The sequence below is a fragment of the Falco punctatus genome (assembly GCF_963210335.1).
Source record: "Falco punctatus genome assembly, chromosome: 10".
Lineage (NCBI taxonomy): Eukaryota > Metazoa > Chordata > Aves > Falconiformes > Falconidae > Falco > Falco punctatus.
This window is the reverse complement of record NC_137590.1, coordinates 33,486,151-33,507,564: the sequence shown is the minus strand read 5'-3', so window position 1 is coordinate 33,507,564 and position 21,414 is coordinate 33,486,151. Positions and strand designations below refer to the sequence as shown.

Here is a 21,414-nt window from a genome sequence, read left to right as displayed (position 1 = left end):
ATTCTGCTTGCACTATGACTTCTTTCTTCTGGCACCCAAATACAGTTCAATATTATGTTCTTCTAATGAAGACCCTTTGTTCCAGAAGGGAAAATTTCTTTTCCCCCACCAGCCTTTTTCACAGAAATGCTTCTTATGAAAGTTTGAGTAACACTTCAAAACTGAAACGTTTTGAAAAAGTGTTCTGTCACCTGGGCCTGGGTTGTAAGGTTTCTTGTGCCAGCAGTACTTAATCTGCTCTCTTGCTGTGGCTCTGGAAACTTTCCCTTCGGGAAGGCATTGTTTCGTTCTCTGCCAGCTTAGTACCACTTTTTGTCTCTTTAAGCATGCTGGAAGTACTAGAGACTGGCATAAAACTGTCTAGGGTCTGAGATATGCTAGCAATTTAACTGCATTTTATATACTTTTTGCAGAAAATGTTGAGGTAGAGATAAGATTTCACACTAGTTTCATAACTAGCTGATGTCACAAACCTCCTGTCTTTTCTGTTTATTTTGGTAAGTGGTGTTTGTAAAACAGGAGGAGTCTGTTTACTTCAGTTTTTTTCTTTTCATGAAGCTAATTCACTAATGTCTTTCAGTCGCATCTGCATTTTAATGTCTGTAATAGTGGAAATACTTTACAGGAAAGGAGAGCTCGGTAGCCGTTGTAAAGCAGAGTAATTGTTTCATAGGGAGGAAAGTCAGTACTTGATTGTCTACCTGTGTAATGTTGATATACTAATTGTGTTGGTATCAAATCCTAAAGTTTTTCAGAACTATCTATCAGATTTTAGAACTTAGGATCAAAATGCAAAACAGTTTTTGCTTTGGCCTGGCTTAGCATAGTGACCGTATCAGTCAGAGGGTTTTTTAGACCCATTTCCAGCCCTGATACTGTCTTGCCATATACCTCATCCTTCTGCATCTCCTTTTTTCTCCAGTTTTCATAATGCCTTAATCCAGACTTGCTGCTTTGACCATTCTCTTGCTTGCTTTCCATATTCACTTGTTGAGCTTTATCACCTTCCTCAAAGGTTTTGTCTGTATAGTGTGTCCCTCTAGCTACTTGGGAAGAAACCAAGGGAGTTGACATGACACCTGTTTCCTGGAGTATCTTGGCTTTTTTTTTATTTTTACACAGGGAAATGACACTATCAAAAGTCCCTAGAGAATGTGTGGTAGTTTAATTATAGTCCCAGGAAATAAGAGACAAAACCTGTTTTTATGGATGGAAGAATGTGTATATATTAATATATATGTATTAATGTGTATATACCCATCTGCTGGCAGTTGACACTGGCATGTTCATTTAAAAATCAAAAAAAATAAGCACAGTTGAGTCAGTGACACTGTATTGAGATGGAATATGTTGATTAGTTCCTTCTTCTAGATGTTGAATACATGCTGCTGGTATGTGTGCCTGAGACTAGTATTTCTAGTGATAACTACATGATAAATGTGCAACTGTGCTTCAGTATCTATATATAATGTACTTTTCTGGTTCTTATAATTTATAATTTCCTGTTAGTTTGTATAAAGACAGCTTTTTAATTAGTATACTGTGGTGTTTCACCGTTTCTGTGGGGTGCATTTGGAAGGGTGCTGATTAACACGTGCTTAAACTAGAGGTTTAACTTTCTTATTGAGAGCTGCTATTAAACTGGCTTTCAGGTCAGTACATGTAAACAGGTGTGCAGTCAGTGTTACCATTTAAAAGTCAGAGGTTAAGACAAATCCTTTCCCTGTCCTTTATGTTTAAATTAGTCTTTTGTTTCTTTGGAGCAAAACGGGCAAATAGGATTTAGAGTATTATTAGAATCATTATATCACTGTCGTTGGTCCTGGGGTTGCCAGGCCTTTTCTGATTATCAGATGCAACAAATGACGTCCAATTTTATTGACCAGTTTGGCTTCAACGATGAGAAGTTTGCTGATCAAGATGACATCGGCAAGTGAGTATAACATTATACTGGCTTTGAATATAATCTCAGGCATTTCCTTATTGTGCATTTCGCTGTGGTTTTGCTGATGCTAAGTACAAGCCTTTACTGATGTGAGGCAGTTGCCAGTCGCGTCTTTTTGTACCATCTATGTGCATTGATAGAAACCTCCCTTTACAGTTCCTAGGGGAAAGCAACAGCTTATCTTCCATTTCTAACGTCCTGGTTGCGCCAACATGAGAACGCAGTGCTTGGAATAAATAACTAAATTGTAACTCTGCTTTTGAAAGCTGTGTCTGTCCAATGACATGGCATTGCTGGGAGTGCTTTCACTTTCCCTGTGCCTCAAAGTGATTTCCTCCCCCGCCCCCCCCCCTGAATCTATGTACCAGACCAGATGAATAGCCCTATTTTTAAGTTTTCCTGGAAAAGATGACAGGAACAACATGTCTGTGACTGTACTTTTCTATAGGGCACAGTAAAAGGAAGGGCATCATAAATCTACCTTTGTTTTCAAGGTTAGGGTAGTTAAGATGCATTTCAACAAATAGGGTAAGTGATGAGGAAATGAGAACAGTCTCTGTCAGATTTAAAAAAAAAAACCACCACACAAAAAAACACACCACTGAAAAACACCCCAAACACAACAAAAACACTCCATGCACCATACCCAAACTGATGGCTTCAGTTTGAAGTAAACTGATGCCATAATCTAAAAGGGAACAATGGGAGTTCTTGCTAAGAATCAATTTGATCTTGATTTTTGTAAGAATTCATGGTTTGGGATGTGGAACCATGCAGATAAAGTAATGACTGTTACTTGAAGATGGTTTCTAGAAGGGCAAAAGACAGTAAAACGTGTTGGTGCTCTTCTGTAAGATGTTAAGTGATAGTTGATTGAAGCTTGACTGAAGCTGCCTTTTTACCCCACGTAATCTGCTGAGATGATAGATTAAGGTAGGAGAGAGGAAGCAACTGAGGTTACTCTCTAACTTTGTTAGAAGCAAGTGGATTTTGGCAAGGATAGATGTTGAAATTCCTTTAAGAATCATGCCTTTGGTAGTGTACAGTCTTGGTGGAAAGATGACTACTTGTGTAAGCAGATCTCTTGAGATTTGTGATAGATATACTGATAAATTGAATTAAGCTGTAGACAAAATTACTTTGAAGCTATGGCTTTTGTGTAAGAATCAATTGCAGTTTAAATTACCTGCTTATTGTTGTGCAGTAATTCGGTCACACTTGGAACTAATGTTCCTGCAGACCACTTACCTTGCTCCCTGCTTTGAAATGCAGTGAGGGTTAGAGGAAAAGTAGTACATGCTCTGCTGAATGCACTGCTATATGTGGCTAGAGAAAGAATGTATTAACTCTTCTGAAAGTCTGGTAGAATTTCCCATCTTTTCCTCCCCTCTCTTTTTGCTTCCCCTGGAGATTTAGTTTGCCTAATGCTATTTTTAGTCTAAGACACGTTTGTAATTACTTCAATGAAACTGCTTGATAGCTTAATATGTGAAGATGTGTAAAGCCTAATTAGCGTATAGTTTGGGAAAAAACCTTCAGTGACTGGTTTAAAAAAAAAGATTTTTTTCTTTAGGAAGCAGAAGTTGATATTATGCTTTTTGCTTTCTCTTTTCCTGTTGAGAGGGTCTTTGTGTAGAGTGGTGAAATCAGAAGGTGTAAGAATTGCTAACACAGATCTCTGCAGGATTTTGAGCTGCATCATGGTACACCAGTCAGATTAGGCGTTGTTTAGGCCTAGGTTTTTTTCCTACAGTATTTGAGGTTTGCGTATATCTGCTCAGTTATGCTTCCTTAGGCTTGTTGCATCTTCACAGTTAACTATGGAGTAGAGACAATATTGTTCTGTATTTTCATTGAAAATATTTCACAGTAAGAAAAATCACGTGAATGCCAGGCCTCCTTAATGTGGAATTTGACTGTTTTATGCTGGAAAGTACTTTGTTTTTTAATCTTACATTTTTGAATTACTGGAAAATGAGAAACATAAGAGAAATGAAATGTCTTCATGACACAATACAACACCTTGTTTTATTGCATACATCTGTATTTTGTTGTAGTGTTTCTTTTGATCGGGTCTCAGACATCAACTTTACCCTCAATACGAATGAAAGTGTAAGTATGTGTTCTTGTACCATCGGAAAAATTACTGTCTTTGAAACTTCGGCATGATCTCAGAGTTTTGGTGGTGGTTGTTACATCTACTCCTCTGATGTGTAATCTTTAGAGAATAACTACTCTACCTTGTTCCTGTATCATGAGATTTTTTTCTAATTGGAAGACACCGTTGTTCTTTGACCAGTATTAAACAGAATTGCTTCTAATTTATATGGCCAGGTTCAAGAACAGGTTTGGATCTGACCTGTGTGTATTGCACACTTGTGTCTTATGGGTAGAAACTATTTCAGTCTTGCAATGAGATTGTGGTGACAGGGAAGTAAGGACAGTCTTTAACCCTAGATGTTACTTGTCAGTTGAGCTGAAACGAACCTCACTAAGGAAAATAAAGCTGGAGCACTTGGTGGTCTGAAAAGCTCTTGAGTGTCATTCCTGCATGCCATCCTTAAACGTGATGGAAACTCCTAGCCGTTCTTCGTCAGCCCACTCAGCTTGTTAGCAGCTGAGGAAAACAAGCACTGAGGAAAACAAGAACTGAGTATTTCCTTGATAAGCTTTAAGTTGTTAAGATATTATGGTTTTCTGCTGCTTTTAGAGAATTATTTCCCCACACACACACGCTGGTTTAAGATTCTATTCAGAATAGTCATATATTTCCAAAATGTTTACTAATGTAACTAGGACGATTAATCATAAATACAGATTTTATACTTTTGCTGTGTTTAGGGCAATATAGCCTTGTTTGAGGCATGCTGTAAGGAGCGGATACAGCAGTTTGATGATGGTGGCTCTGATGAAGAAGACATTTGGGAAGAAAAACATATTGCATTTACACCAGAGTCCCAGAGGCGTTCCAGGTAGGAAACGCGGTTTTCATCCAAGTAGCGGTATAGTGAGCCCTCAGTACTGAGCCCATGTCTTCTGCTTCAGGCTGACTGTTAGTACAGGCTGTCCAGCATAACTGGCAATTTCCATTCTGTGGAGAAATGAGTAGGGGGATGGCTGTAGTGTCTTGTCATCCCGTAATCTGCAGAAGATGGCAACAGGTCTCCTGCCTACTCGGCTTTTTCTGCACTTCAGCTTTTGTAGCTTACTTATTTCCTGATGCTTACTCTTTTCCTCTGCTTTTAAACCTGCTCAGCCATTCTTCCCTTGGCCAAGGCAGTCCGGCTCCGCACCTCTGTAGACCTTGTTGTGCTCTCTACAGTACCAGTGTGGCTGTGGGGAAAACTGCACGGGGAGCTGCTCTGAGGGGAAGGGCCATCTGGTCCCCAAAACTCTCAGGGCTGTGCTTGGTGCTGAACTTTGTCCCAGGGTAGTCTTGGTTTTTCTGACCTTCTTGTGGCTTGAGTCACAAACTTGATCGCTTCTTCCCTTCCAGCCTTCAAAATGCTTGTTGCTAATACCTTCTGTACAAACAATAATTTTGTCTGATGGTGTTGTGGTTACTTAATGGGATGTGTTTCAGGGATAGCCTTACCTTCTTACAACACCTTGGGGTTTTTTGTTAGTTGCACTTAGCAGGAAGGGAGAGGTGCCCATAGGGTTTAAAGCGTGTATGTAGTTAGAAGATGGACTGGAATACTGTTGGGGAGGTTATTTTAAAATAGGCTTGTTGCTGGATTTTAATATAAATCAAGTTCTGTCTTGTTAAATCAGTGTTGAAGAGTTTGTATTTCAGCACTTCTGTTTAGTGTGAAGAGACCAAATAGGCCAGCAATCTCTGTACGCATATCTGATTCCTTACTTTCCTTTTTTGCTCCCTTTTGCATGTCAAGAATAAAACTAATCTTTGTCTCTTGCCTGCAGATGGGGGGGAAGAGATAGCCTCTTTACATGATCAAGTGAGAAACCTTAAACCTTGGGTTTTTGAGAGCAATGAGAGTACTAACAGCCAACAAATTATACCTCGGTTTACAACAGCTATCATTTCTGTTGGATTGTTCTCTGTAGCCTCAAACTCTCCAGTATTGTATTGTGCCCAGGGTCTGACACTGAACACAGAATGTAAACCATCTCTTTGTATTTTAAGTTCGGGCAGTACAGACAGTGAAGAAAGCACGGATTCTGAAGAAGAGGATGGAACAAAACAAGACTTGTTTGAATCTCACACCAATACAGAGGACAAAATGGAAGTAGACTTAAGTGAACGTACGTAGCATCTTTCCACCTGCTTTGAGTTATAGGAAGGTGTTAGATCTAGCAGTCTTATTTTGTAGGAGTTCTCTTCATTTACTATTTTTATTCCAACTGTCTTAATAAAGTAGTCTTTCTCACTGTAAAGACTGCTTGCCACTGAGCATGCAAATAAATGTTGGGAAGTTAGAATTCCTTACGTGTCTTGAGTTAAGTTACTTAATCTCTCTAAAATTCATGTTTCTACTTTTCAAGAGGAAAAAAAGGAAGAGGAATCAGAAAGGGAAGGATGCAATGTAATAATATATACGTTTTGAATGCCTGCAAAAGTAATAGGTGGTTAATCTCCGAATCTAAAATATGGTTATTTTTACTGGAAGCCTTTCAGACCACATTTTCAACTAACAATGCTCTTTTTTAAAAAAGAAGAAAGCAAAGAAGCCAGGTGAATTTTCATTGGTCTGGTTTCATGTGTGAATAAAAGATGTGCATCAGCAGACTCTTACGTGGAGGCGTAACTGATGTAATTGGTTTAAAAATTTTCACGTTCAAGTCACAGTAGACTAAACTGGCTTCAGTTAAACTAAAGTGGCAATATCTGTAGGTAAAAGCCCTGTGTTATCTAGACTGTAAGGAATTACATTAAAATAGAAGAAGTTAAGGGTTTTCTTTTCTTTTGTCAGATTGGTGTCGTTGGCATCTGTGTGTCAAACAAGTTTTGATCCATGTGGGTCTCCTCCCATATCTGCCTGGGTTGGAATTTCTAATTGCTAGTCAGAGCTTCCTTTTCAGCCTGTTTTTTTGTATGTAAGTGTTAATGAAAAACGTATTTCCCTTGGGTAGGTGAAGTATTTTGAATTGACCTATCCTAAATTAGATGCTGTTAAGTCACAGTTGCTCTAAAATTTAAAATCCTGATAAATATTTTAAGTTGTAAAAAGCCTTAAACTTTTCTGAAACTTAGCAGTGGTGTTAGTGCATGAGAACTTTAGACTGCCCATACCTTAGTTGACATGCTCATTTTCTGTGTTCAGAAAAATGTGCATAGGAAACTGAAAAAGGGATTAAAATTCTTTTAAGTTTTTTTTACTATTGTAGAAATTATAGTCTTGAAAAAATAAAAACATTATGTTTGTTTAAAGAATGAAGCAGGATTGTGCTTGTGATGTAGTATGGTTTGTTGTTTTTGTTCTTCAGATATATATATTTTTTTTTTTAGCAGGATACTTGAGTTACTGTTTTTAAAATTCTGCTTTACTAGCAGAATTCCTGTTTTAGGGAATGCTTTTGTTTTTTTAACAGTTTATAGAGGATTCTTCCGCATGTGCTTTAAAGTCTAGTTATGAATTTTTATACTTTTTGGAATGTACATGTAGAGAATCAGTGCGTTAAGCATATGTATGCTTGCGTTCTTTTATTTAGATTTGTTCCTAATGAACTTGTTGATGGTTTTTCAGCACCGAACTGGTCAGCCAACTTTGATGTACCCATGGAGATGGCACATGGTGCCAATCTGGATTCTGTTGGGTCTGATGTGTGGAGTACGGAAGAACCTATGCCAGCAAAAGAAACTGGCTGGGCTTCCTTTTCTGAGTTCACGTCCTCTTTGAGGTAAGAATGTTGTGATTCAGGACAAGCTTTGTTTCCTTTACCCAAGACTGTTGGTATTGTTCTGATGGAATAAAAAGTGTAGTGTCAAAAGCTCCCCCCTCCCCGTGTTTTATAACAGCATGTCTGTATGATCTATGTCATAGCAGGCTTCTGTAGGATGGATGGACCCTAGTGTGTCATTGGCTTAGAGAGTGTTTGAAGAATAATTGCATTTTTTAATATTGTTGTGACCAGGATTTGGGCAGTGATTTTTCTTATTTTTGTAGTGTAGACTGAACCTAGCGAAGAGTTGAACATCAACTGTTGAATTTAAAGGTCATAATGTCTATGACGTTTCTGTTTAATGGATGTTATAAAACAAGTGGGTTTGGCGCTTTGTGAGTTTTTTGAAAACTCACATGGTTATGTAGCTGTGATATCTAGGTTAGGTAGTTCTGTGCTATTTTGAGAATGCCAGAAATACAGCTCCCTTTCTTGGCTTGAATGCTACACGAAAAAATAGCTGAAGTCTTCTGTGTAAGTACCTAATTGTATAGATGTAAATTCTGAGTTGCCAAATACTAGCAGTCAAGAACTGATTCATTCTTCAGTCAGACTCTTCCTTTTATACATCTGGCTTTCAGTTGTCTGTCTGGCGCTAAACAGCTTGGGTATAGAAGTACAGTTTTTCCAACACAAACCAGCATATTGTTTCATGCTTGAGGCAGATAAGTTGATGATGATTACGGGTTTAGAAAATGAAGACTTGGAGTTGCCACGTTAGTGGGTAGAAAAGACAGAAATGGTGAGAAGTGAAAAAGCTCAGAACTAAACCCATGTAGTTATACTGTATATACAACTAAGTAGTAAAGTCACTTCTGTAGTCGATGGTGAGGACTGCGTTGGCGGTCTCAGCAGGGAACCATTTTTCAAGTTGCAAAGAGTGCATTTACAAAGTCAGTTAATGTCGGAAGCGGAAGGAGCCAGGGGTACTCGTATGCCTGATTTATGAGGGACATGTGCACTACTACTTGCAATCAAACCAAATAAAACAAGTAAATACAAACCCACCACCAACAGTTCTGGTGGATTTTGCATCACTAAACTGTTGAGCATGTCTTCCAAGACTGCTACAAATAAGCCTGCTGTCATTCAGGTTTCAGTAGACTTCTAGGCCATTTAGCTTTGCTACAGAACTAAAAATCCTGTTGTAAGAACATTTCATTCTGCTATTCAGAAATGTTACTGAAGCTTTTTTACTTTCTATTTGAAGCTCAAAAGATTCCTTAAGAAGTAATTCTCCTGTGGAAATGGAAACAAACACAGACCCAGTTGATCCCTTGAGTGCAAATGTAACTGCTCTTGCAACACAGCTGGAGAGTAAGTACGCCGCATTCAGAAATGCAAACAGAATGACTTTTAATAGTTTTACCTGAGAAAGATCTCCCTGAACTTGAAAATTTAGGTTTCCAGAGACCTCATCTGGCTTGCTCTGTTCTGCCAGGTAATGAAAACGATTTGACAAAAGAATGTGTGCACTACTATAGTTTTCTATTTAAAACAGGGGGCAGCATTATCATTGGCTCTGAAAAGCGGGCGCGTTGTGAACAGAAAAGCATTATAAGGAAGCCAAGTGTGTTCTGTTAGAGGAGCCACACCTGCGGCAGCACTTTGCTGAGCTGGTCTAGCCTCCAGCCTCTTCTGATGCAGGCAGTAGCCTCAACATGTTCAGATTTCCCCCTTCTGCTCATTCCTTTCCAAGTCACCTTCACTATGCATACGCTAATTCTTTCTTCTACATGTATGAACTGAATAAATGCCAAAGGTGCTAATTAGCTCTATGTATATACAATTAACAGACAGAACAAGAAGTGCGGAGAAGTCCAGGGAGAATGGACTTCTCAAAGGCTTGTCTGTACTTGGAAACTTACTGTCAAGTTTGTGCTCTTGTGTTATAAACTTGACTGTACAGAAAAAGCAATATGTGACAGTAATCAGACTGAAGTCTTGTTCAGGCAAGCCTGCTGCAGTAGCCATTGTCAATCTAAACCGCCGTGTGGCTTGCAAATGAAAAAAAATTAGAGAACGTGACTTTTCCTTAAGCCATCTGTAAGAAGCGGTTACGCTCTGTATATATGTATAGTGAGCATCGCGGCAGGGTGTCTTTGCAAAAGCGTGTGCAAAACTGCGGCGATACCGTGGTGGTTTTATTGGCTGGTATGCTTGCTCATGGAGTTCAAATGTAAGCAGCCATGTGCTCGCTCTCTTCCGTATATCTAGCCCCAGGCAGCGTTGCTATGGAGGCCAGCTCCGATGGGGAGGACGATGCAGAAAATGCGGACAAGGTAACGGAAACAGTGATGAACGGCAGCATGAAGGAGACGCTGAGCCTTACCGTAGATGCTAAAACTGAAACGGCTGTGTTCAAAAGGTGAGAATACCAGTTGTCTTCCCATCCTTGTAAAATAAGCACTGTTGATGGAACACTGTCATCAGAGTTCTTTGCAAGTGACAGTTCCTGGGAACTTAAACTAGAAACCTTCTTCCAAAGTCACTGTTTTGAAATTTTACTTCCAGTTAGTTACCGTGACATACGACTTCGCATATGAGCCTGCCTTTCAGCGGAGGATTATTAGTGGAAGACTGACGCGATAACTTTTGACCCCAATGCGCATTATTATGTATTTTTAATGTACAGTTATTCTTTACTGTACAGTTAATTGCATGTCAAAGCTAAGCTTTTTAGATTTTGCACAGAATTGTTAGATTCGGGTTGGAATTCCATCTCTCATGCAGGATGGTGGAGGACAGGAGGTGAAGGCCAGCCAGGCACTGCTCTTGGGAATAATTTGTCCGACACTTGGGGTGATCACTCTTGGTGGTATGAATGAGGGATTCGGATCTATTCTGGACTACAGGTGGCACACAGAATTCTAGAATAACCAGAAGAACAAACTCCTTAATTTTGTTACCTTCTGATACAAAGTGTTTGACTGGGGAATAGCTGTCTTTGAGTATGGTTACATTCCATATTGCATACATCAACACCGTAACCCTTTTATAGGGATAAAGCACACTTCCATTTCATCTACTTCAGATCTCGTCTACTGAGATCTTGGTGTACTGTATTTAGTATCAAGTATTTACGTAGGGAAGTCAAGGGCTACAAACAGTCTGACCTGCAAAAATAATTCTGGGTTTATTAACGGAAGCTGGTGTGTGTTATCCTCCCCCACCCCCCTCCCCCACCATCTTGACAAAGCAGAACATCCTAAACATCATACTGGCATTTTGACATGCAAGTCTCTCTTATCATTCTTTTAGAATAATTTTCTAGTGTCTGTCCCTGTTCTAACTTTGAATATTGAAAAGAATTGGCTGTGTATCTTGGAAATTGCTTAAAAAAAAATCCCTGTCCATTTCAGTAGGAAAAGCTTTCCTGTGTTAGTCCTTACACTGCTCTCTTAAATTCATTCTACTTTGTCCTGTTAGTGGTAGAGTAGGTAAGTGCTCTTCGTTTTGGATGGTTTGGAAGTTGAAACGTAACAGCTTTCAGTCACTCTTGCTTCTATCCTTTTGAGTATCAAAGCAATAATTAACAACTCTGATGGCTTTTGGCACCTGACCTCTGATGTTCAGTACGGAGGAGGGAGCATTTGTGACTGCACAGCACTTGTGAATCAAGCGGCACGGTTAGAGGAACTGAGCCAAAGCAGCGCAGAGGAGGACTGGGACTCGGTGCAGACTGATGTGGCGTGGAAACCACAGTGCCTTGCTGACCCAGGAAGTGATGCAGCTCCTCTCCAGTTTATTCTGTATTTTGGGGAATGCTTTTACATGGTCTGCACTCCTATTGTGTTAACGTTTACAGTTGGATTTAGTTATCCACAGTGGTTTTACATTTCTCCTTACACTGCTGTAGTTCACGTGCGCTTTAACATTCTGTGACTCCTGATACTGGTACGAAAGCTAGTAAGAGGCAGCAGCATGTGGCGGAGGTTCCTGCCCGCCTTCATGGAGTTACCTGCTTGAGCTGTGGAGTAAGTACCTCAGTTCTTGTAGTTAAAAGGACACAGAGGTGCAAAGGGACACAGTATCACAGAATCGCCCAGGTCAGAAGGGTCTTCAAAGATCATCTGGTCCAGCTTTTTGTGGGAATGAGGTTACCTAGCACTCTGGCCAGTCACGTCTTAAAAACCGCTTAGCAGTGGGGGTGCTGGGATCTCGATTTAGACGGGGGAGATCAAGGAAGTAGAGGAGGAGGCTGAAAGGTGAGGTCTTTAATGCAGAGGCTGTTCTACTCTGATAAAGGTGTGTGGCCTCATACTGAGTCACTGCTCACGCAGGTGTCTTAAAGCCAATTCTTAAATGTGCCAAAACAACAAATGGGAGAGTAAAGTAGTAATTCCTTTGGAATAAATACCTAAAGCAATGCTGGGGAAAAAAAAGGTCTGGATTAAGGGACATTTAGAGTAGTGAGAGGAGGTCCTGCTCTGCCCTGTATACCTGGTGAAGTGGATTCTTCCAGACCTAAGTTTCATATAGTCTGCTGCCAGTGGAAAACTGACGGTGGTGAAGTCGGCGTTGAGGGGAGGAAGACCATCAGAAGCGCAGTGTTGAATTTTTGAAGAACTGTGAAGGACAAAAATGTGGTTTCTGAACTTAGTTCAAAACTGAGAATGAGAAGGGAAGAATGACAGCAGAGACTGCCCCTTTTACAGCACAAAAAATTAGAAGACCAGTTCTGATTGTGATGGTGACTATTTTATTTTGAACTAATACAGAGAGCATCAAGGCAAATGAGATGTGGAGATCAGGTGAGGAAAACTGGATCTCGGTGAGAGATGGCGATGCAAAAGCCATTATTTTTAGAGGCTCTGCAGATATAAGGAGGCACGGGGCGAAAGAGAAGGATTTGTTGAAATGTAATGGATCCATTGAAAGATGAACTGTAAAAATGGGAAGAAAAATCAGCAGTGGCTTTAAAATGTTCCTGACTTGAATAGATTTGTTGCCAAAGAGGTACAAGATGTTTGTCTACTTCAAAGCTACCTTATAACTATTTCTTGCAGGTATATGGTCAAATTTGTATTCCGGTGCACTCATGGTGGTGTGGCTGAGGTGGGAGAGGGTGGAATAGAGAGGCAGAAAAGCTTTAATTTGGAGGCAAACAAGTATTTGTTCACTAATGACTTTTGAGGCTGCCTAGTTATGTGGTAATGTCTTACACAGTGAGTGTACTGCTCTTTCACCAACCTATGGTTTTGTCTGAGACGAAGTTCATGAAGTAGATTGGGCTGCAGTCTTAGTCCTGCGGAACCCACACATTGTATTTCACTGCGGAGTTATGAGGGAGTTCAATAAAAACGGTGGTGAGTTTATGATTCTGCTGATGTTTCATGGACAGACGATTAATGCCAGTTTCTGAGGAATCTTGAACTTCTTTTATACTTTCTTCCATTTTTGCATACTTATGGCTTCAGAGTGTTGAAATCCTATCGGTATGTATAGTCAAGGATCGTGACTGTGATTGTTACCACTCCAGGCATCACACGCATTCCTTATTTCCTTTCCGATCTTATTTGTAACCGCTGTGTTTCCTGCTCTTTTATCCAGTTGAGTTTTATGGGATGTAACCACCGGTGCATTATTAGGCATTTGTAAAGTCTAGAGCCATGTGCTTGATCTTCATGTTGCAATCATAACTTAAAATCCATTTGCATGTGAAATATGGACCCATCCCCATTTTCTCCTGTTGCTTGAAATTTCACTGTAAGTAAGCTTAAGAATTAAATAACTTCTTTGCTTTTTTTCTTTTCAAGTGAGGAAGGAAAACTGTCTACCTCACAGGATGCTTCTTGTAAATATGTAGTAGAAGAGAATGCAGAGGTTGCAGAAGAGGCTCCTTCAGCTCTGCAGCCTGCTAACAGCAGTCCAGAACAGAGGTAACTGCGTTCAAGGATGCTTTCAATCCTCTAAATAGCAGTTTGCGTGTTTTCCTAATTGGATTGATCTGAAGAGATTAATGAATTCCAGTTATCGGGTCTGCGTTCAGATCAATCAAAACATGTGCTTGCATCTGTTTTTTAAAATTCAAACAAGTTATGGTTTCTGTTGATTCTAAGACCAAGTTGTCAAAAACTTATTTGCCTTTACAACACCTGGCAAGACAAGTAGTAAATACTCCCTTTGTTTTGTGATATGTCATCAAGCTAGAGTAGTGAATTGATATGCTTACAAAAACGATGATTAAAAAAAAAGTTAGGGGAATAAGTTTGTCCTGAACACTTACGTAAGTTGGGTCTACCAGTTTTTCATTCTGTACTGCAGAACTGTTCGTAGGGCGTCCACTAGTGCAGTTGTACAGAAAGGAAATGGTGTCTTAAGTCACGCTGGATTGATTGTGAATCTGTTACTGCTTGCACTCTTGTCTTCATCTGGTATTAATCTGAATGCTTGCAGATTTGGAGATCTTTTCGAAGTACATAAATAATTCGCTTCAAATAAAACTTGCCTGAAATACGGAGCAGCCTGGATTGCTCAGCATGCTTACTGGAGGAAAGGAGGCATTTTTCCTTAGCAGCTTGGCTACTAGCGCAGTGTTGGAGACTAGTAATTCAAGATTCAGTTGAGGGAAGAGCTACTAAAGCAAGCTGCTTTTGCATAAATTTGTTTCTTTTAAATTGTCAGGTAGTGCTGCTTTCTCCAAAAAAAAAAAAAAAAAAAAAAAGCATTTCGACAGTATTTCTCCTGTTTCATTTCCTGCTGAAGTACTTGTTTGGGGCTTTTGGTTTTTTGCCTCCCAAGTTACATTGGTGTAGCAACATGCACAATCAACTCTTGTCTAGTATGGCTTCACCGGAATGAAATGCATGTAGGGTGACATTAATCACCAAATGTTAGAAATGCTTAATGCAGATGTCTCCCATCAGCTGGGTTCTAGACTTGAATCAGAGGATTCATCTTGATCTTAAAAGCCTAAAACAATGAAGAGCTTAAAGTAGGTGAGAAGATTTCCACCTTTGAAGGCAGTAGTCAGCGAAGCCCTTGCTCTAGAACTGAAGCGTTCGTAAGTGCTTTAAAATCAATGCCTAGGCAAGAGTTCACTGGTTTCCTAGCAGAACCGGTGGCTTGTTGAACATCAGGTCCAACCTCACCGGCTCGCTTCTCGGTGTGACAGCCAAGGGTGGGTGGCTGCCATTCCCTTTTCCAGACTTGATTCAAGGGTGCCCAGAAGAACTGTGCTGTCTCAAAGAAAATTCCTGTAAAAGGACAACCTAAACCCGTATTTACTAAACACTGAGTTAATCAGTAGGGTCTGCTCCCCTTCCTGCAGAGCAGGGCTTGGGTGGGCAGTGCTGTGTATGCTGCCTTCCTGTGTGGGGAGCAGAGTATGTTCCAAATGGGAGCATGTTCTGAAGAGGGAGAGAGGATTTTGCTTAATTAAAAGGAATTCCAGGAGTCACTTTTGCCTTGCACTATAAACAGGGCTCTGATTCTGAAAACCAGAATTCAGACTGTGTACACACACATACTTTCTGAATCTGTATTAAACTAGTTTTAATAGTTTAAAAGCTGTTGTGTTTCTTGACTTTAATAGATTTTAAACTATAATTAGAGAAAGGTGGTATTCCTCACACGAATCCTGTGGAAAAAGTAATAATTCTTATTTTTATAAGAATTTATATATATTTTTATAAGCTAGAATACATTAATAAACCACTTTGTGGGTGCTATTGAAGACAAAACTGAAATGCTTTTCCAAGGAAAGACTGGGTATAGCTCTGTGCCCAGCACCCAGCGCTGCTGCTGCGTGTCCTGATCGCAGCGTATGCAGACTAAGGAAAATGCAAGCATGTTTGATAAATTTAGATTCTGGTTTTCAGACTTGTTTGAGCTAGAATGTCTTAACCTCTGTGGTACTGGGTGCTATGCCAAAACACGGCTGCCTTTTCCTGTAAGCCAGAACCTTCTGCTCTGCATAAATCCCATGAATTTAATCAAGAAGTGGCTTCTCATCGGGAAAAACCCAATCGTGTATGCTGTAGTGCCTGGGTTTCCCCCTTTAAGTGTCTTTCACAGCCTCTTCTTTCCCTGGAGGTACCAGGTTTTATCCCAGCAGTGTTTTTAATGCCGGTAAGCGTTGAACTGCAGGGAAGGCTCTGGGTACCAGGCGATTGCCTGTTCAGTAAAGATGCTTGTCAAAGCCAACAGAGGGCTCCGGCAGCTCGCCGTTGGTGGTCCGGGACATCAGAGGAGCTCCTTCCACTGCCTCCGGCTGGCTTCAGCCAAGCTCGGCACTTTCTCTAAAGGTGGCTGTCACAGCAGATCCTCATATAAGCGCAGTGTAAATGTCAAGATAAACCTAATTGTGCTTCTGGGGCTCCATGCATGTATGACTAGTGGGAGGAGTCCCCTAGGTAGGTCTTTGGCTGGTGGCCAGCAGCAGTCATCTCTGCCAGGAGCCCTCTTCCGTCACGGATTTTTTTTTTTCTCCAGTTAATAAGTGAGTTACTGCCGTGTGACCTGTCAGGCTTGCTCTCCAATGCAGTGCTTGTTTCTTACCTTCCAGGTTGCTCTAAAAAGTGTTTGATTTAGTCTAGTGGTGTCTGTCTTTTGTCTAATGTGTACGTATTTTTTTTAAAAAGTGTTTTTAGAGCTTAGCAGCCAAAGCCTTAGCTAGGGGACTCCTGCTGGTCATGTGCATGTAGAGCACGGACCCAAGAGTGGCTTCTCTGTGATGTACACCATCAGAGAACAGGAGTTACAGGTAACGTTTCTCATGTGTAGTTCCAAACAGTGTTTATATTCTTTAAGGGAATCTTCAAATGTGCTCAGTAGACTCGCACTGAATGGAAGTTGAGATTTTTTTTTTTGTCGCTTGCAATTCTTAACTTTCTCGTGCTCCACTGATTTGATCTCTACATGTGTTAGTCCTGAGCAACTCAGCCTGTGTTTACTCTAAAGTTCTTACCTAGAAATGTATATACGTTGCTGTTTTCACTTTTGCAGGTTTGCTCCTTATTTCCCTCCATGCTTCCAGACCTTTTCATGCTAATGGATTGACATCAAAGTATTGGTGAAATGGCAGTTTGTAATTAGATTAGTAACTAAAGTAGTTTTTTTTAAGACACTGCTGTTTTTTCCTGTTGCGTCTTAGCTGATGCACCCTTAAATACTCCTGGCATCACATTTTGCCTCACAGAGTGAGATTTGGAGAGGCATCAGAAATGCACTTTTTATTGGTGATTCTCCTGGGGTGATACCACATCTCTCTGGATCACTTGGTAGCTCACTTAATACAGATCAAACACTCCTCAGCTGTGTGGTCAGTTAAAGTGCCATGCTTGATTAGACAATAAGGACTCCAGAAAATAAATGGGATGAGCCTGTTACAGCTTGTATTTCCTCTCTTCGACTCTGGGGTTGTGCTGTACAGGACCTGGGGTTGTTGGTTTTCTGGGTGTTTGTTGTGGTGGTGTGTGGTTTTTTGTTTGGGTGTGTGGTTTTTTTGTTGTTTGGTTGGGTTTTTTTTGCACCTACCCGAATTTGGGTTTTACCCTTTGTGTTTCTTGTCTCCTTACGTGTCTCTTTTTGGCCTCTTAGGACTGATCAACACACCCATTTAGGAGAGGCGTCTGTTAATGGCCCTGTATGATATGTGATGTCTGCTACCTTGGCTGAAGAAAATGAACTGATATCCAGGTGTTTGAGTGTTTCTTGAGGATTTCATCTAGACCCTGTTGAAGCCAGTCACTGCTGCACTAATTTCGCAAGGGATCAGGACCAGCAACATTTATATTCTAGATTTTAAGACATTGTACAGAAATTCATAAGTGTAAAAATATTGCACATTGAGAAATACCAATAATTTTTGCGTATGTTTATATTGTATTGTTCTAAATAATGGGTGGCCTGTGAAATAAGATCCTGCTACCCATGTAATGATGATAGTAGTGTTACTATAGTTAAAATGGCTGTAAGAATAGTTTTATAAAAAAGTGAATACACAAATCTAATGTATTTGAGACATAACTATTTGATGATTAGTGTGACCAAAGTATTTAGCAGTTTTCATACATTTTTCACCTTGTAAAAAGAAAAGAAAAAAATGAATTCATGTTTCTTCTGAAACTGAAATGCCCTATAAATGTTATTTTGGTTGGTTTAGCTTACAAAAGTGATTTAAATAAGAATTTTTTGGTGTTCAACATTTTACAACAGGTTTTTTAATTGGTAATTGTTTTTTCTGTATTGTTCAAAACGGATCAAAAAATGTAAGTCTATTGGTAGAGATTTTAAGTATTTATTGCTACAACTTAGTTGACAAATTGATGTTCCTGTAAAGCCATATGTTCTGTTAAGTCTTGTTTGCTTGAAACAATACCTTCCAGGTGAAACACTAGACTATTTGAAGTGCACATGGCTTGTTGTGTTTAAGTGATTCACCTGCCTTTTAACCCATTCACCAAGATTTAGCTTAATACCGAGCATTATACAATGGAACATTTCAGAACAATCTGCGTATTTAAAACGCTATAATCCTTTTAGACAAGTCAAGTAAATGAAATGCCCGTGCTGCTAATGTAATTACAGTACCTGCATTTTAAAAGTATATAGTGTTTTTAATACAAACTTTGGCAGCAGAGCATGTTAATTGTTACTTTCACTGTACTGATCTGTGTGAGGCTTTCATTTGTATGTTCGAAACCAGTTTTTTCACAGCTGGTTTGTGTATATATATATAGTGATTATGGAAACTAATTCTGTGTAATTTATAATTTTCTATGTCAGTGTAAAATTCCAACAGCCTTCTCAAACAAACAGAAGCAATATACTGTATATTGCCACAGCGTCTGGTGAAAGGGTTAAAGTACTTCACCTCCTGCACTTTTAGGTGCATATCCATTTTTGTTTCTGTAATAGTTATACTCATTTATTTTTTACATCCTATGTTTTCCTGACCAGTATTTAAAGCCAAAAGGATACTCTAAACAATGGCCAATGATTTATTTTAGAAGGCGTCCCAAGCAACGTGCCTAAACATTACATTGCATACAGAAATAAAAAAACCCGACACGTACAATGGCATTGCCCTTATTGCTTCCTCTCTTGCATCTTCTGCAGCAAATCTCAGTGGTGTTCATCATTGCGAATTGTTACGGACTGATCTGTGGCCTTGAAAACTGAGGGAGGGGAAAAACCACAGTATTGTAGATGGAGCTGGTAGCTACTCTTGCCCTTTTATTTGTACTTTGTAAATGCTGGAATCCAGGGGGTTTCTAGGTTGTTCAGTTCAACATTTACTTCTGAATCAGCTTGACCAAAAAGAGTTTGCCTATTAGCTTTAAGGTTGGCGGCTGTCCTCTTCCCATGTTCTGATCTGTTAATGAACAAGCAGCTTTGGAAAGAAACCCACATGCTTCAATACATGAATTGCAATCCAAGTAGAAATGCCAAATACAGGAGAGCAGCGTGCTGGCTTACATAAGTTTGATGTTTCTAAGGAATAAAACTTTCATCCTTTCCAGCAGAGCTTTGTCCCTTGCTGACAAGTTGAATTAACAAGCTACGTAGCCATGAAGGGTGAAGGAGATACTGGCAGCAAAGCAGTTGAAACTACTTCAGCCCTGTTGCCTGCAGTGTGGCAAAGTCCTCTAGCAGTTGCCCTTCCTTCTGGTAATGACCTGTCGCATCGGTCCCCATACACCGAGCTCAAAACCGAAGAGGAGTGTTTTGTCTCCCCTCCATCCCTGATGGGTGGGGTCAGTTGAGCGGAGGTATGAGAGGTGATCAGCAGAATTAACCCCTCAGTGTAGTTTGCCTTTTAATTAAAGGGGGGTGGTAGAGCTAAGCTAGGCTGGCTTACCTAATGCTGACGCCGGATTTAAGGGCTCTTGCCTGTTACTGTGTTTAGTGTTAACAGCTTGTCTGGGAGGCGAGTTAAGCCTGGGATTTGATGGAGATGTGATGTAGTGTGAGCTTGTGCTGGGGAGGTGTAGGGTTTGTTTTACCCATGAACTGTAATACGTGTCCAAGGAATCCTGAACTTGAAGGGAAGGCTTCGGAGGTGTGTTTCTGGGGGGAGCGTATGGGTGCGTGTACACACCCACACACCTTTAGCTGTATTTTCCCAACGCTGCTCACATAGGCTTATGAAGGTTTGAACACACTAGGAGAGTTCCTCTGAGTGGCTGTGTTGCCCAACCTGTTTAATCAAATTTAATTGTCGTGAAGTGGAGTTTGTCACCTCTGTTAAGAGATGGACTAAACTAATATCCTTGTACAGCTTTGACTTCCTGCAGTGCATTTAGCAGCAGTGAGGATGAAATAAGCGTGCTTTGAATGTCCTGTACTATCTGCGTTGCCATGTTTCACAGAGCTCTTTCAAAGGGCTAAAGGCTCAGTCACTTGAAACTGAGGAATAGTGATGTTGGTTGATACCAAAGGGCAATGGATGTAACCCTTTGGACTGCTCTGGTAAAGGATTTTTACTAAAGCAACAGTGTGTTGCACAAGTGGCTGGACCAGCAGGATATGCAGTAGCTTGCTGCCTCCTCGGGCCTCTGCGTTACCTGGCAGAGTGGATGAATCGCGCCTTCTCGGCTAGTTAAACCCATTATTTTTAAGTGTAAGCCTTGCACTAGATTTTCTAGGAAGACGAAGTTAAATTATAAGCTGTGGTCTTGACTATTTTTAAGAAAGCCTTCCCTCTGTTCAGTGAGTTGTCAGGTGCTTGCTGAGAAGAACGCAGGATAGTTGAAACAATCTCCTAGGCGTTGTAACTGCAACCCTGTGTGACCGTGCTCTTGACTGGAACCTCCCTTTGTGCTCCTGGTCAGCCTCCTCGCTACCTCTGGGAAACAGTGCGTTCGTGCTGATGCCTGCATACTCCTGTGGGAACTTGCTATGATACTAATTCTGCGCGTGAAATCCACTGAGGAGTTATGAAAGACTTACAAGGAAGATAAATCAGGTCGTTACTATTGTTCATTATGAACCTATTTTTCTGTTGTAATTAGCTTTAATTTTGTTTTCAGACATGCATCTTACACAGTTATATCAGGAAGTATTTATTGTATATAACTGATGGCTCTATTAATATACTTAAACAATCACTTCTGACTGTCTCAGAATAAATAGTGCTTTCTCCGGTGTAGTAGAAGTGCTTCAAGTTTCATTATGAAAGTGTCTGTGTTGTTTCCCAAACCAGGATGGAAAATGGAAGTTACTGCAGCAGCAAGCCTTTTTTGTTTTTAACTTCTGTCTTTCTGCAGCTTACTTCCTAACAGGTAAGGATTTGGTATCCTTCTGTTCCATTATTATTTGAATATGTAAGGTTACAGCGTGGAGGAAGACTAAGGCAATAAAATAAAAAATTTCAAATACTCTTAGCATAAATACAGAGGCATCTTCCTACCTGCTTTTCATGAAATCTTTTGGACTTTCCCAGACCTGGCTTGGCTTTCTGGTTCAGATTGTTCCCAGCCTATGATTTGCCCTGTGCTTAGCCTTGGCTAATGACTTGTGTGTAATTACGCTTCTCTTAACGATACCTCAGGGAAGTCGGCGTATGCTTCTTACTCTTCTGCTATAAGCTGAAGCAGTAATGACAAGTGAACTTTACG

At 40.2% G+C, this 21,414-nt stretch overlaps 1 protein-coding gene across 9 annotated transcripts in view; it reads left to right on the top strand.

The window, feature by feature from the left end:
* PPP6R3 (protein phosphatase 6 regulatory subunit 3) overlaps positions 1-18,872 on the top strand; it is a 64,085-nt gene extending 45,213 nt beyond the window's left edge. For 5 of the 9 annotated variants that reach the window (XM_080405510.1, XM_080405509.1, XM_080405506.1 and 2 more), the window contains 9 exons: positions 1,836-1,933; positions 4,003-4,057; positions 4,787-4,917; positions 6,093-6,211; positions 7,654-7,807; positions 9,060-9,166; positions 10,067-10,217; positions 13,609-13,731; positions 17,393-18,872. In XM_080405510.1, the coding sequence (XP_080261636.1) occupies positions 1,836-1,933; positions 4,003-4,057; positions 4,787-4,917; positions 6,093-6,211; positions 7,654-7,807; positions 9,060-9,166; positions 10,067-10,217; positions 13,609-13,731; positions 17,393-17,444 (990 nt within the window). In that variant the 3' untranslated portion in view covers positions 17,445-18,872. Of the gene's footprint in view, positions 1-1,835; positions 1,934-4,002; positions 4,058-4,786; positions 4,918-6,092; positions 6,212-6,879; positions 7,004-7,653; positions 7,808-9,059; positions 9,167-10,066; positions 10,218-13,269; positions 13,571-13,608; positions 13,732-16,798 lie in introns of those variants that run through there. The other 4 variants (XM_080405507.1, XM_080405511.1, XM_080405512.1 and 1 more) reach the window with 4 other exon arrangements.
* The last annotated feature ends 2,542 nt before the right edge of the window (positions 18,873-21,414 follow it).